General features: G+C 41.1%; 1 protein-coding gene across 1 annotated transcript; it reads left to right on the forward strand.

Moving 5' to 3' along the window:
* The first annotated feature begins 1,575 nt into the window (after positions 1 to 1,575).
* Positions 1,576 to 2,426, forward strand: LOC110627017. Its single transcript, XM_021773235.2, has one exon. The coding sequence runs from the start codon at positions 1,753 to 1,755 to the stop codon at positions 2,317 to 2,319; it is 567 nt and encodes a 188-aa protein (XP_021628927.1). The 5' UTR covers positions 1,576 to 1,752; the 3' UTR covers positions 2,320 to 2,426.
* The last annotated feature ends 14,890 nt before the right edge of the window (positions 2,427 to 17,316 follow it).

Below are 17,316 nucleotides of genomic sequence, written 5' to 3' on the forward strand. Positions count from 1 at the left end.
TGCTGAATATTTTTCAGCATTGACCACGCTTAATTTGTCAATTTTAATGATTTAATTGATGAATAAGTACATTTTGTATAACTTATATGACTGAAAATTTTGACTTTTAATAATAAATAAAAAATAATGAATTCTATGTATTAGCTAAAAAATTTGAAACAAATAAAAATATATGTGGCATGGCCATGGTGGATTGACAGGTGATAATTTGAACAATATTTTAAAATTTGAAATAAAAATACAAGAATTTAATTAAACAAAAATTAAATTGAACTTAGAACAAACTTACATGATTTTAATTGAATTTATATTCGATTACTAACTATAACACAATCAAGAAATTTTATTAATTTCAATAATAATCTAATCATAAAATAATATAACTAAATGGTATATTAAAAATTAATATTTATTATTTTAATTTTATTGACTATATATGTTTAAAATTGATATGAATATAGCCTATATTTATGAAACGGTTAAATATTTTACCTGTATAGTAACAGAAACTATACTACTGGGAACTCCATGAAATCCGTGGTGGATGCTTTTGAGGTTGTTAACCAAGCTAAGGAACAACATGGACAGCGTAAAGCGATGAGGTCAATTAATTAAGTAGAAAAACTTAAATTAATGTATCTTTTTAATTTGCATTCAATGTAATTTATATAAGAAATTGAATTTATATTCATTAAATTAAATATTTATATTAAAATCTATATATAATTAATAGAATATATACAATGAGTATAAAGAATTTAAATAAAACTACTTAATTTACTATATTAAAAATAAAAAAATAAAAAAAATTTATCGATTAAATTATATAAAAAGTGATAATAAAATAAATTATTGAGATACAACAATCTCCAAGTTATGAATGTATATGCTATGGACCATTTCATAATCATCATCAACCATAAATTTCAAAACACACATAATGAGTGCCACCGAAAGAGGCAAGGACGCCGCAACTGTCATTTTACTCTTTATGTGCTTGCCTTACTATCTAATAATAATATAGCTGCTAAGCCACCACCTACAATTTGTGAGTACTCCGGTTATCAAATTATTATTATTATTATTATTATTATTAAATAGCAGGAATTTTTAACTGATTTAATAATTATTAAATAAATCGAACTATTTATATTTTTACATTATTCTTTATTTAATTAAATATTAAAAATATATTTCTAACATTTTTACAGCTTGGGCGTTTTCTTGTTGCCGTCAATGGTGAATAAGTCCCACGGTGAAAAACAAAATAAAATCCAAAACCTCTCTTCTTTTCATGGCCTAAGATAAAAGCGGGTTCCACCAGATAAAAAAAAAACCCAAAAGCAAAACAATGCTTAAGACACATTGATTTAGCCATTGACCTTAAAACCCAAGAATGATAAAGAGTTGGTCAAACTATTGAACTAATTTGACCTTTGGATTCTGTCCTTACCAGTAATCTCTATCACCGGTTCCTAGCTAAACCACGTATAATTAGCATCCGTCAATCAGAGCACCATAGCAAATTCCCCGACAAGAAATGTGGGGCCATCCGACTATATAAACCCTAGGATTAATTCTGAATATGATTAGCCGAAGCCAAGCATTGTTGTCTTGGCCGAACATGAGAAGAAACCCTCAAGAAACTCCCTACCGACGACGAATCATCACCTCATCAATGTAATATACTCTCGCTCGCTGTACAAACTCCATCACCAGCAGCAAACGTTGTCGAGGAGGACACTGTAATACATGGGGAATTGCGTGTTCAAAGGATTTGGACTTCATGTAGAAGATATGATAAAAGTGGTCACAACAAATGGAGGAATCATGGAGCTCTACGCACCCATCACCGCCGAGTGCATAACCAGTGAGTTCCCTGGCCACGCCATCTACCGTAGTCGCGACCTATTCTCTTCACCTCTCCTCCACAACGAAGAGCTCCATGGCGGCCATCTTTATTACCTTCTTCCTCTCAACACCAATAAAAACACCTCCACTTCTTCAAATTCTAAAAACAGCTCCATAAATTCTACTTCTTCGTCGTCCAAACTCACACCTTATCGCATGTCGTTTGATAATCAGAGGGTAGTAAAGCGATCGACAGAAGCTGAGGTTTTTCCGAGGTATAACAGTACCGGGGTTTGGAAGGTGAAGCTTGTGATAAATCCAGAGCAGCTGGCGGAGATATTGATGCATGAGGCACGAACAGAGGAGTTGATAGAGAGCGTGAGGACGGTGGCTAAGTGTGGAAACGGGGTCTCTTCTTCATCGGTGGCTAGTTCGGATCAATGGAGTATTTCTAGTAGCTTGAAATGATCCACTGAGAAGGATGCGTATCCAGCAGTATTGTATTAATTTCTACCTTAATTAATATGTTTATGTAAGTTTAAAGAATATAATCTCTTTTTTAGTTTAAAACAATATATAATCTTTTTTATCTTGAAAAAAAAAACTTTAATTAATTTCATTTTATTTGCCAGTAAATAAAAAAAGGAAAAAAAAAAAAGCTGAGTATCCGAAATTTCTGGCTTTTTCTGTGATTAAATTTGAAGTTAGATAATGATTAAAACGTGAAAGGAGATAAAAAGGAAATGAGGAAAAATAATTGATTATTGTCAGAAAATTTCTCGACTTTCAATTCCAGGAAAAAAAGGGGAAGAATCTGAAACCAATTAGGAAAATTTCGTCAAAGTGTTTGATAATTGATATTGGTGTTTAATTTATGGAAAAAGAAAGAGAAAATTAAATTTTTAACATAGTTAATGTTATTATTTTAATTTCTCTACGTTTATCTTGAATTTATAAATTTAAATTTTTACAAACTTTCAAGTAAAATATTTAATTCAAATGTGTTTGTATTATGAAATAAAACACTAATATAGTTTTATTTCTTTGGAGATCTAAGTTTCTGTACAGAACTAAGTTTGAGTTTTCATATTTTCAATTTCATTTTTTTAAAAAAATAAATAGAATACATTTACATGGAAACTTTGCTAATAAGTTGTGTTGGATTAGATATAGAAGCCCAAGTTAAGTGGGTTGGTTATCATACTCCCTTATATCTAACATTTAAGAAAGCTTAGAATTTGTGTTGGATTCATGAGTTGGGCTGAAGCTGAACCCTTTTGCCATAACGCTAACTTAGGTCCAACTTCACATGGCTCAACTCCAACTTTCTTTTTTTTTTTTTTTTTTTTTTTTTTAGAAATAATTCATTGCATTAAAAGGGGTAAATGTTGAACTTATACCTTTGGGTTTGAATTAAAAATTTTATAAAAATTTAATTCAATTAAATTCTTATCTTGATAAAATTTTTGTTTACAATAGAAAAATTAAAATTTTTTTAATTAAAATTTTTTTTCATTATATATACAAATAAAATCATAAATAATTTTACAATAATTCATTTAAATTTTTTTCTTGTAAAATTATTTATGTCAAACAAAGGAATAGTATCGTAATAATAATGCTTGTAATTTTAATTTGTAATATAAAACCCTTTAAAATTTAAATTTTATAATAAATAAGCTCAAATTATTTTTTACAGTATTTTTTTAATTTTTATTTGATGCGATATATTTATCATACGAATGAAAATATTTAAACATAAAATTCTCTCTCCTCTGTTCATTAATATGGTTTAAACTTATTCAAAGAACATGATGATCCTCCATATTATTACATTATTCAAAGAATGGAATAATTCTGTTATACTTTCAAAGCAAAATTATCATCCAATTTAATATATTTTCAGTTTCTTCTAAATATAAACTTTTAATGAGATTTAATAAGCCCACAAATACGACTGTTAGTTTGTCTAAAAACCTTACAATTCGTTCCGTCAAAAAAATTACAGCAATTAAATTTATGTAATATGAAAAAAAAATTTCATCAGAAAGATAATATATTTATTCAAATCCTTTAATTTTATTTTTGATAAATTTTTTTAATATTATTTACTTACCTCATAATTCTTATAAACAAAAAATTTCTTTTCAAAATGAGCATGTCCTTAAAGTTATGAAATTTTTACTTCTTCATCGTAACTACAAAAAAGAAAGTCCATTTGATGAGAAATATCAACTACTGTATTAGAATATCTTCACTGTTTTTTTTTTTTATTTTTTTAAAATAGGGGTCGGAGAGTTGAACCTTAGACCTTTCAAGACTACGGGATGCACTTTTCACCAGGCTAAGTCTTGAAGTGCAATATCTTCACTGTTTTAACATGTGAATATATTAAAAAGAATTATAAAATCAATGTGTTAGAGAAGATAGTCAGAAAGAACTATAAATTTATTAATTAAAGAAAGAGGAGAGAAATTAATTTAGTCAACTGGATTAAGCAATAAATCATCTTATTAAATTAATAATAGAATCATCCATCTACTTAAATAATATGTCTCTAGATTATAAATTCAAACTATATCAATGAAGTGGATAAGATAAAATTTTATATTTAAATGTCTTTCTTAATACGTTAGATATGGCAAATGAAAATTAAAAAATAAATTGTAAGAGATAATTTAAATTTTTTTATTATAAAATTTAAAAATTTTATATTATAAATTCAAGTTAAAAGGATGGTTATAAAGTAAAGAAAAGCCCAATTGCGCTCATAAATGGTTCAAATATGCAAATTTTTTTTTTTTTTTGGTCGAAGGGATATGTTTTTAGAGGAGAGAATTAAATCAAATTTAATTTTAATTATTAAGAATTCTCATAAATACATATCTTGCAAATTCATTTTATGGATAGTAGGTGATGACCGCTGGATTTCTGTCCCGGGCCGAGCCCATGACGACAACCAATCACTTAGAAGCCTTCCGGTTTATTGAATAAATCGGGACCAGTTCACTCAGCCTTAAGACCAGGATCCATCCAAACCCCCCAGCCAGACCGGCCCGGCCCATCGGGCCCTGAGACCGGATCTCCACCTGGATCAGCCCACTTCTCACCAACTCTGTTATGAGAAGAAAGGACAATAGGTCTGGTCATTTCGCAACCCTGTCCACTCGCGCGCCGAAGGGAATTAAATGGCCGCCTGACACAGGGAGTGTCACTGCAATATCCATACGCATGAGCCCATGCTACAGAAAAGATAGCCCTGTAGCAGAAAGGTGGGGACACGCCGCCGAGAGGGGAGGATAAAAGGAGAGACACTCTCCTGGCAAGGCCAATTTTTTTTCTAGTACAAAAAAAACTCTTCTAAAGTCCGATTTTTTGGATCTCAGATTGTCAATTTGGCGCCGTCTGTGGGGACGAAGGAGATCTTCTCATCGTCGGAGTTCCACTCTCACAATACCCACTAAGATTCACAATGGCCAATCACAATGAAAACAACCTCGCAAACACTCCCAATGACCTGGGCTCTGTCCAAGAGGGGCAGCAGTTCGCTTTCTCTAGCCCCACAACCCCAAACAACCAAAAAATAATCCCCTTCAACCCCTCGCCGAGTTTGGCAGGGAATGCACCCGGAGCTGTCCTATCCAACCAAGACCTCCAAACCATGGCCCTTCAACTATAAAACACCGCCCACTGGCTGGGACAAATAATGCAACAAAGGGGCCTTAGCACCCCAATGAATGTGATGCCGGTAGTAGAAGAACCCCGAACCAATGAACCCCAGCCCACCTTCAACCACCCCCAAACTATCAGCCGAGAAACCGGAGAAAGGGGGCAAAGAACAGGAGGAGAAGATGAACCTGAGGCTAGAGTCCATGGAAGAAGAGTGAGGGAGCTGATAGAAAATGACGAGGCAGACAGTTATTCTGCCGAAACAACCAGGAGGAAGAAAAGTGAGGTGCAGGAAGAGGAGTATCGTCTGGAAAAGAGGCCCAGACAAGAAGAAGAAGAAAATGTAGATAAAAAACTGCAGAAGCTGAGGGAACAGCTCCTGGCTGAGTTAGGGGCAAAAGACCATAGCCAGACTCTATTACCCACCTCTTCACCCTTTTCGAAGTGGGTGCAGCAGGAGACTATCCCCAAGAAGTTTATGATGCCACCTATGGCAGCGTACGACGGAGCCGAGAACCTCAGGGAGCACGTCTTGAACTATAAGACTTTCATGGAGTTGCAGACTCTATCAGATGCCTTGATGTGCAAGGTATTCCCAACGACGCTTACGGGGCCGGCACAGACGTGGTTTAACAGCTTGGAGGCCGAGAGTATCAGGAGCTTCGGGGATCTGGCCAATGCCTTCATCAACCGGTTCATAGCCGGAGTACCAGCGGATAGGAAGACCAGCTATTTGGAGACGGTCAAGTAGAAAAGGGACGAGTCGCTGAGGGAGTATGTTGCCCGTTTTAATACGGAGGCCCTACAGATTCCCGAGCTGGATGAGGGGAGAACGGTGGAGGCTATGCAGAAGGGGACGACCTCCGCTGAGTTTTATGGCTCGTTGAGTAGAAAGCCCCCCACTACGCTGGCAGAGCTGATGAAGAGGGCGGAGAAATACATAAGGCAAGATGATCCCTGGTGACGAGTAGATTCGCTAAGGGGGCAGAAGATAGAGGAAAAGCCCCCGAAGAAAGGAGATCGGAGAGGCATGAGAAGAAACAGGGTAAGAAACCTGAGCCTTACAGGCAGCCCTGAGACCGGAGAGACCAGAGACCTTTCCCCCCTCGGGTTTCAGAACAAAAGCCATTCCCTCCGCGCATTTCAGAGAACCTGACCCCGCTCAACGCGTCCAGAGCCGAGGTGCTCATAGTAGTTCAGGATAAGGAGTTCCTACAGTGGCCCAGGCCTATGAGGACAGAAGCAGACCAGTGAAATCCTGACAAGTATTGTCAGTATCATCGCACCCACGGCCATGACACCAACAACTGCTACCAGCTGATTAGTGAAATCGAAAGGCTGATCAAGAGGGGACACCTCAGGAACTTTGTGAAGAAGCAGGAGGGGCAGAGGCCTCAGCCGAACCCAGCAGCACAAGCACCTAGGATGACGGGAGCAGGGCCGGTGAATGATGGCTCCAGTGGAACCATCAACATGATCGTTGGGGGGACCGGATGTCGGATGAGCCGAAGGGGAAAGAAGAGAGGTCGAGATGGGGAAAGCAACAGCGGAGAAGTCATGCAGGTAATTGAGCACTCTCCAGTAACTATCACCTTCTCTCCGGAGGATGCCCAGGGTGTTCAAATGCCTCATGACGACGCCCTCGTTATTGAAGCCGTCATCCACAACTACCGGGTTAAGAAGATTTTGGTGGATGACGGGAGTAAGGTGAACTTGCCGCCATACCGGGTCTTCCAGCAAATGGGAATCCCTGAAGAGCAACTGGTTCGAGACCAAGCCCCAGTCAAAGGGATAGGCGGAGTCCCGGTACCTGTGGAGGGGAAAGTAAAGCTGGCCCTCACTCTAGGAGAAGCGCCAAGGACTCGCACTCATTATGCGGTGTTCTTAGTAGTCAACCTCCCCCTGAGCTACAACGCAATACTGGGATGACCTGTGCTGTTCGACTTTGAGGCCGTAACCAGCATCAGGTATCTGGCTATGAAATTCCCAACAGAAGCGGGAGTGGGGGTAGTCAGAGGAAGCCAAGAAGAGGCCAGAGCAGTATGCCTAGCCACGGTATCAGAGCCAAACTCAGCAGGAGAAAAACTTGACTCGAAAGTCCTGGAGGTCCGAGATGAGAAAAAAGAGGCCAGAATAGAGCCGGTGGGAGAACTGAAAACCTTCCCCTTATTAGAAGTAGAGACAGATAAGGTGTTCAGTCTTAAAACCGGCCTCACTGAAGAACAGAAGAGGGAAGTTATGGCCCTGATCCGAGGTCACGCGTCAAGCTTTGCCTGGAAGCCTTCTGACATGCCAGGGATTGACCCCAGAGTGATGACACACAAGCTGAATGTCCTCCCAGACGCCAGGCCGATAAAGCAGAAGAAGAGGGTAGTAGGAAGGGAGAAGCAGCAAGCCACCAGGGAGGAGGTGTAGAAGTTAGAAGAGGCAGGGTTTATTAGAGAGGTCATGTACCCACAGTGGCTAGCAAATCCTGTATTAGTCAAAAAAACTAATGGCAAATATAGGATGTGTATAGATTTTACAGACCTCAATCAAGCATGTCCCAAAGATTGTTACCCCCTCCCTGATATTAATAAAATGGTCGATTCTATGGCCGAATTTGATTACATGTCGTCTTTGGATGCTATGTCAGGTTATCACCAAATTCCAATGGACAGGTCGGATGAAGAAAAAATCTCGTTCATAACAGAAGATGGGACCTACTGCTATAAAGCCATGCCTTTCGGGCTGAAGAATGCCGGGGCAACATACCAAAGATTGATAAATAAAATCTTCAAGGATCAGATCGGCAGGAATGTCGAAGTATATGTGGATGATATTGTGGTGAAGAGTCCGACCTTTCGGCAGCATTTAGTGGATCTGAGGGAGTGTTCGAGGTACTAGAGCAGTACAGAATGAGGCTGAACCCAGCGAAGTGTGCCTTCTTTATCAGGGGAGAAAAATTCTTGGGATACATGGTGAGTGGAAAAGGCATTGAGCCCAATCCGGAGAAAGTGGAAGCTATCCTAAATATGCTCGAGCCGACCTGCGTGAGGGATGTCCAAAGACTTACTGGAAGAGTGGTGGCACTCAATCGCTTCATGTCGAGGTCGGCAGAAAGATGCTTGCCGTTCTTTAAGAAGTTGAGGAAAGTGTTGAACTTCAAATGGACCGAGGATTGCCGAGAAGCTTTCAAAGAGCTCAAACGCGATCTCAGCTCGCCCCATATACTTAGCAGTCCACTGGAAGGAGAAGAGCTCCTGATTTATTTGGCAGCCTATGAGTAAGCAGTCAGTGCAGTGTTGGTAAGAGTAGAAGAGGGAGAGCAGAAACCAGTGTTTTACATCAGCAAGGTGCTTAAAGACGCCGAGATCAGATACCTGAACATCGAGAAGATAGCCTATGCTCTGTTGATGACAGTCAGGAAATTCAGAGTTTATCTAGAAAGCCACCAGGGGGTAGTAATGACAGACCAACCGCTGAAGAAGATTCTCCACAGGCCGGAAACATCAGGTCGGATGCTTGCCTGGTCCATCGAGATTAGTCCCTACTGTTTAGAGTATCGACCTCGGACCACCATAAAATCTCAAGCCTTGGCTGATTTCATAGCAGAATGCTCGTTCAATGAAGATTGAAAGGAATCGGGTCAGTCATCTTTGGAAGCATTGGGAAATGAGAGAGATGGGCAATTCTCTCAAGAATTCAGTTGGAAGGTGTATGTGGACTGAGCATCAGGCGCTGGAGGCAGTGGTGCTGGAATAATGTTGAAGGGACCTGAAGAATTTAAGGTTTGCTATACCTTACGCCTAGAATTCAAGGCCTCTAATAATGTGGCGGAATATGAAGCCCTAATAAACGAAATGCTGTTAGCAATGGAAGTAGGGGCAACCGACCTCGAAGTGAATAGTGACTTCCAGCTGGTAATCAATCAGATAACAAGGGCATATCAGGCCAGAGACCCTACCACGCAGAACTACCTAGCGAAGACGAAGGCTATAGAAACCGAGCTCAAAAGTCGCGGAATCAGAGTTAGATATAAGAGAATACCTCGGGAAGAGAATGAAGAGGCAGACCTGCTCAGCCGATTATCTAAAGAGGAGCTAGAACAACTCCCTAACGAGGTATACATACAACACATTAGCACACCTGCCTTTGACAAAACGGCCACTGTATTGCAGGTGGAGCAAAGCCAGAGCTGGATGACCCCATACATGGAATACTTGGAGAAGGGAAAGCTTCCTGAAGACAAGGATGAAGCAAAGAAGATAGCAGCTCGTGCCGCTAATTACCAAGCAGTAAGGGGGACTTTATACAGAAGGGGGAAATCAAGCCCGTGGCTCCGATGTGTGAGCCCGAAGGAGGCAATAAAGGTGATGGAAGAAATACACAGGGGAATGTGTGGAGCTCACGAAGGAGCAGGAACGCTGGCTAATAAAATATTCAGGCAGGGGTACTACTGGCCTACTGTTAAAAAGGAAGCAGAAGAGTTTATCCGAAGATGCGACGTATGCCAGAGGTTTGCTAATGTCATCAATGTTCCGACCACTCCTCAGTCCAGCATATCCAGCCTGTGGCCGTTCTCACAGTGGGGAATAGATATCCTGGGACCCTTTCCCAAGACCATGGGGCAGAAGAAATTTGTAGTGGTGGCTGTGGAGTACTTCTCGAAATGGCCAGAAGCAGAGGCAATCCCCACGATCATAGCCCGTAAGATGATAGACTTCGTATGGGGCAACATCATCTGCAGGTTCGGGATATCGAGAGTACTCATCTCAGACAATGGCAGATAATTTGACTGCAATGCCTTCAGAGCATTCACAACTAATATGGGCATCTGGCACAAATTCTCCTCGGTGGCCCATCCCCAGACCAACGGTGAAACAGAGGTCACTAACAGAGCCATCCTCCAGGGATTGAAGAAGCGACTGGATGGGGCAAAGGCGAATTGGGCAGAAGAGCTCAATAACATCCTGTGGGCACTCCGAACTACCCCCAGAACGTCTACTAAAGAAACGCCTTTTGCACTCGCGTTTGGCACTGAAGCTGTGGTTCCAATCGAGCTGCAGGTCCCTACCCATCGGGTCCAGTTTAATGATGATAATGTTAATAGTGATAAACTGAGAAGTAACCTGGATGCCTTAGAGGAAATTAGGGAGGAAGCTCAAGTTCGTACAGCCGCTTATCAATACAGAGCAGCTCGTTATTACAATCAAAGGGTCAGAGAAAGAAGCCTGAAGGTAGAAGATTTGGCCCTGAGAAATCTGGAAACTACGGGAAAAAGAGCGGCTGTGGGAAAGCTAGCACCGACCTGGGAGGGCCCATTCAGAATAGTCAAAGTGGTCAAACCAGGGGTATATCGGATCGAAGACTTACAGGGAAACCCTGAGCCTCATGCTTGGAATATCCAGCATTTGAAAAGGTACTTCTCCTAAGATGTTATCAAATGTAAAAAGACTGATTGTATTTCAAAAAGCATGATAATAAAATAGACGTTGTTATCGTCTGATTCTTCATTTGTCATAACTTACATCGCTTTCATGAAAGAAGCAAAAAAGAAAAATAAAATAGGCACAAAGCCGAACTGAGATGACAGACCGGGATCCCTAAGATCTCCCGGCACCACAAGACCGGGATCCCTAATAAGATCTTTCGGCACTACAAGACCGGGATCCCTAAGATCTCCTGGCACCACAAGACTGGGATCCCAAGATCTCCCGGTGCCGCGTGACCAGGATCCCCAAGATCTCCTGGTGCCGCATGACCAGGATCCCCAAAATCTCCTGGCATCATAAAACCGGACTGAAAAGACAAAAGTAATGTGAAGACAAAAGTGCCGACTTGAGACACGCGTACATAAGCCCGGAAAGGCCGAGCTCAGCAAGCTATAAGCCTCCCATGATCTAGAAAGAAGCCTAAAGCATGAGCAGACAAGGCCCCAGTCTCGATTCTTATCGGAGTAGAACTAAGAACAAAAGGGCTAGCCCTGCTCATCACCTAAAAAGGTACATGATCCATTTCACTTTGGTTATATGAATGTTATACGTTTGAACTCGCATTGTGGACGAGTCAACAGAATAGAAAATAATAAGAACGCATGTACAAAGTTATAGAAACTCATGAATTGGAAGTATAGTAAATAGTTAAAAATCGAACTCATAGGCGACGACCTGATATAGTTGAATCCTACGAAAGATTAGATAAACATGAAGTTTAAAGGTTTTTATCTTTAAGATAAATCCAGCTCGGAAAAGGCTTGCAGATAGGAATGCCTTGGTGAGATTGAAAAAATTTATAAGTTAAAAGTTTAGTCAATTGACAGAATTTCAACTCTGATTGGCTTGAGGGCAAAAGAGGAAAAACGGTGTAGTTGATTCCTTAGAAAAATTATGAAGCACATGGTTTAAGTGTTTCATTCTTAATATATGTACGGCTTAAGTTTTTTATCCTTGACATTTTGGGCTTTTCTACAATATAAGTAGTTCGGTAAAGCCTAAACAGCAAACCAGAAATAGAAACACTTCAAATATAAATACAAGTAAAAGTCAAATTTCATTGAATAAAGTTACAATTACAACCTACTCTACTGAAGGGAAAACTGTCCTCAAAGGACTTACATGCCTAGGTGTATCTACGTTATCTACATTACTATCGGCTACACTATTATCTACAAAGTGGACTATCTCCTGCCCCTGAGGTCCAGCGTCTTCATCCTCCTGCCCCAGCTCGGCAGCTGCCTCAGAAGGCCCAGCTCCAGTGCGAGAAGCTCCTTTAGGCAAGGGTCTGTCATCCTCCCCGTATAGCACCTCCTTGCCGTCAGAGTCCTCCTCAACAGCTCGGAGTTCAGCCAACGGGGTGGAGGGGGCATATCCTTAGGCCTCGATTATACCCAGAGACGAACATACGGAAGCCTTTGTTCCATAGGGCTGTCTTCATCTCGCCATAAGCTTTAAACTCCGCAAGTCGCTCTTCGCAGGCCTCAGCTATCTTGGTTCTCAACTCGGAAGAATCTTTATAGCTCTGAAGATGAACCTCACAGGCTTGCTGGATATCTCTTTTTAGCTCGGCAGACTACTTGTACTCCCTCAGACGCTCCTCGCACTCCAACTGGACTCTATCCTCGGCCAACTTGGCATCTTTGAGCAAGGCTGAGCACCTCTTTTCCAAAGCATTGACCTGTTGGCAGAGTTGTTGATTCTGAAGTTTGGACTCCTCTGCCGCCAATGTCAAGCCCTTAATGCTGTCAACTTGCCTGCTCAGCTCTTGCTCCAGAACCACGACCCGAGCTAGGGCTTCCTCCCTTTGAGCCAGCACGGTATCAAAATCAACCTTCAACAGCTCGTGCTGGTGCTGGACCCCCGCCTTCTGGCTTAGAGCCTCATCCCTTTCCCGACGGATGTCCTCTAAGGAGGACATTTGCTTTAAAGCCTTGTCGCACTGATCCTCCGCCTCAGCTGTCCTCCCGTTAGCCCTTTTGAGGGCTTCCAGTGCGGTATGTAGCTCTATCTGGAGGGACCTGGAGTGTTCCCAAGCGGCCGCAAGATTACTCCGGGCGTTGCTGGTTGCCGATAAGTTCTCCTCCAGGCGTGCCTCCTCAATCCGGCGATCTACAGACTCCCAGAGAGAGTGGTCACGAGCATCCACCTCCATAAAGAGGCCCATCACCTAGCACGAAGGAAAAACCGTTAGAACAGAGGAACAAAGAAAGCCAAAACGAAAACAAAAAGGACAACTTACCATTAGGAGTGACTCGCGGTTGTCGAAGCCGGTCAAAAATAACCTTTCTGGTTATCAACAATTTACAACTGCAGATAGTGGTGAAATGATCGAATCCACAGGGAATTGAGAACTTATCTATTTTCCTTATCAAGACCAATAAAATAAATTAAAATAAAAATAAACTGAAAAAGAAGAAAACTGAAAACGAGATAAACTGAAACGAGATAAAACTGAAACGAGATAAAACTGAAAGAGAAATAAACGGAAAGCAAAATAAACTGAAACGAGATATAACGAGATAAAACTGAAAGCAAAATAAACTGAAAGCAAAATAAACTGAAAGAGAAATAAACTAAAAGCAAAATAAACTGAAACGAGAATAAAACTGAAAGCGGAATAAAAATAAATTGCAGTAAAAGTAAAATGGGGGGTTTGAGATTGGTTTGATTAACAAACTACTGAAAGCAATTAAAATAAGCAAATAACAAAATAAAAGAGAAATAAATAATAAGAAAGCTCTAGTTGAAGAATTGGATCCACTTCAGTTGTTGGGATTGATCATTGACACTTAGTTTCTTTTGAGTTGATTCAATAGATTAGTTATGGAGATGGAAGACGCTTCTCACCACCATTATCTCTCCTTATTATTAAACCAATTAGGGAACGTCCTCTAATTAATTACTAATTAACAAATTACCAAGGAACGTCCTTGGGCCTTAGACATCAAAACAATTGTCAATTGCATTAAGAAATAGAGAGATCCAATCCTAGCTATCCAAACGTATGGAGATAACGCTAGATCATACAATTTCCTTGGGTTTTATCCCAAGTGTTCTTATGTAAGAATAATCTAAGCAATTACGGACTTAAATCATCCAAACTAACATATTATTACTTTGCAATCAAGAATCAACGTAGATCTAAACAACAAAGCAATATTGAAATCAAGCATGAAATTGCATAAATATTGAACAACCAAAAGTTAAACAATATTTGATCAAGTCTCCCAATCCATAAAACAACCAAAGTATCACCTAATCTTCAACTAGAATAAAAGATTTCAGCCTCTCATGGCTGAAACAAAACTAAAAATAAAAGAAAAGAAGAAAGGTAGAAGAAGAGATGTGAATTTCTTAGGTGTCTCCCAAAGGGAGCTTAAGGGCCATGTAGAGGCTCCTTAAGTGGCTTTTTATAGTTGAAAAGTGTTGCCCTAGGTCATACTTACTGCCCAAGAGGTATTTTCTGCCCAAGATGTGTCTGAAAAGGAAAGAATCGCGCTTTTCGGCTTCAAAAGGAAGGCTGCGCGAAAATGCACTGCGGAAGGAAGTTGGTGCGCGCGGTTTGGTCTCAGAAAGGGAAGGAGGCGCAGATTATGCTTCCTAAATAAGTTTAGATGCTGACCTTGCTTCCTAATTAGTGTAGAGGCTGCCCAAGGTGCTGCCCATGTGTAACTTGCTGCCCAAGTTGTTGCAGAAAAGGAAGGTGGCGCGCAGATGGCTCTTAGAAGAGGAAAGCGCGCAGATTGTTTCTGAATAGGAAGGATGCACGAATTTTGATCTTCAAAGGGGAAGATATGCTGTCCATACATTCCTTTTTAGGTGGAGCCTCTTTTGAAATTTGAATGTTGAACGCAGAAGAGGAAGAGCATCTCTTTGAGATCTTGCTGCCTAAATAGGAAGATATGACTGCTGCAGCGTGTGTACATCTTTGAACAAGGAAAGAAAGATCTGCGATTTGAATTTCGAATAATCTTTTGACTGAGCTTTCCTTGTTTGCTTTTGCTTCTGCACTTTCCTCATTTGAAAACTTTCCTTTTCTGAAAACTTTCCTTATTTGGAAACTTTCATTTTTTGGCACTTTCCATATTTGGTACTTTTTGGCAGTTTTAAGAGCATTTTCTCTAGATTGTCTCTTTACAACTAATATCTGCAAAACATAATTAAAACCACAAAATTAAGCAGAAAAGATGTAAATAAACATCAAGAACATAATGATAAAATGGACTAAAATATGTTCTATCAAGGAGCATCTCCCTGATCCTGTCTCCGAGCTCCCCTTGAGGTCGAGACCGAAACGCTGCTTGCTCTCGAGTAAAACCAGCCAAAAGGCCAGTCAGAGCAAGCAAACGAGGGTCTGAAGCCTCTGTGATCCCCCCGAACATCCGTTCCAGCAAGATCTCCGCTACAACGCTCGCCGGAGTTTGATGAGTAATATCCTCCGCGTTCAGAATGTCGTTGTCAGGAGAGGACAGCAGGGGAACCACATGAGTCTCTTTCTTCTTGTCGAGAGGAAGGAGAGCTGGAGCCGGTCTCCTGGAAGCCCGAGACTTCTTAGGGACGGGAACTGGGGCGGGCACTTTGGCTGAGGCAGGACACTTGCCCCCGACCTTCTTGGCGACATCTCCACCACCGGTGGGTCCGGGCCCCATGTAATACCCAGCTAGACTCCGGTATCAGAATTCCTACCGTCCGGTGGAATTTCGGATGTCGGGAACCTCTAGAAGGGTAAAAACATGTTTTATAAAATGTTTTCATGAATTTTAATGTTTTAAGTATGAAATTAAATGAGTTTTTGCATGAAAAGTCCTTGGAGGAAAACCCAGGTTCGGCCGCCGAAAGTCAAGTTCGGCCGCCGAACATGCATGCGTTTTGGGAGGCATGTTAGGCCCCCGAAAGCATGAGTGAGGGAAGTCCAGGTTCAGCCACCGAAACTCAAGTTCGGCCGCCGAACATGGCATGCATGCGGAAGCACTCTCGGCCCCCGAACGTGGCCTGGCCAGCCACCTATAAAAGGGTCACTTGACCGAAATGGGCGAGCTTTCTCCCATTTTCGGCCACAGCTAGCTTCCGACCTCCCTCTTCCAAATCTAGTGTTCTTCCTTCAAATCCCCACCATTTTTCTTGAGTTTTAAGCTTGCATTGAAGGTTTTGAACTTTTGAAACAAGTTTTGGAGCTTTGGGAACTCAGGAGCTCATTTTCGTGGATCTCCAAGTTTAGGTCGTCTCCCTCTCGATCTTCAAGAGGTAAGAGCCGATCTTAAGCTCCTTATGTGTTTTGAGTAAGATTTTATGAGTTCTTTGAGTAGAAATGCATGTTAGGATATATGTTGAGTTATGGGTTAATATTGATGTTTTGAACAATGTGTGTTGATTGTGTGTGTTTGAAGTGTTGTAGTTGGGGTATATGATTGTTTGAGACCCCTAGGAACTTGTATGCATGTCCTAGTTGAGCTTTATGCATGATTTGAGGTTTTGGGAGGCAAGAGGCTCATGTGAGCCAAGTTTCTGCCCTTGTGGAGGCAGCATTCGGCTGCCGAAGCTTGCCCCCGAAAGAAGACTTTCGGATCTGTCTCGGACTTTCGGCCGCCGAAGGTGCCGCCGAAAGTGCCTGACTTTCGGCTCTGGAGGGACTTTCGGCCGCCGAACCTGCCGCCGAAAGTGCCCTGTTCAGCCATTTCTTACATGTTTTTATGTGATGTTTTCATGATGTTTTAGGGGGTTTTTGGGGAGTATTTTAGATTTATGTTCAAGTGTGTTTTGGTCCCTCATTTGAGTCCACCTGTGTAGGTTCGGACCTGAGGAACCGAGGACCCCAGCAGTGAGTTCAGCTGCTTCGGTGTTGTCAGAGTCTGCCAGAGGTGAGTGGAACTAAACTTAATCTTTTAAATTAAATGTTTTATCATGTTTCATGCATCATGAATATGCAATAGGATGATTGCATTAGTATTCACGAATATGCCGCATTGCATCGATTGTTGTTGATGTGGGTGAATGTTGGATGACCCAATTAGTCCATGACAGGAAGACCAGGACCCCATTCTACGGTCTGGCACGGAAATGAAAGACCAGGACCCCATTCTACGGCCTGGCACGAATTTGGGACTCGAAGACCAGGAGCCCAGAGGAGGCCCTGGGATAATGGTAAGTAATGTATGTATGACAGGAAGATCAGGACCCCATGCTACGGCCTGGCACGATGTTAGCTTGGACTAATTGGTGACAAGTTCACCCAACCCTTATTTGAATTGTCTGTGTTATGATGCATTTCATAGAGCATAGTATTAATGTGTTTTAATAGCTCCGCTCACTGGGCTTTTAG

The sequence above is a fragment of the Manihot esculenta genome, chromosome 1 (assembly GCF_001659605.2).
Source record: "Manihot esculenta cultivar AM560-2 chromosome 1, M.esculenta_v8, whole genome shotgun sequence".
NCBI lineage: Eukaryota > Viridiplantae > Streptophyta > Magnoliopsida > Malpighiales > Euphorbiaceae > Manihot > Manihot esculenta.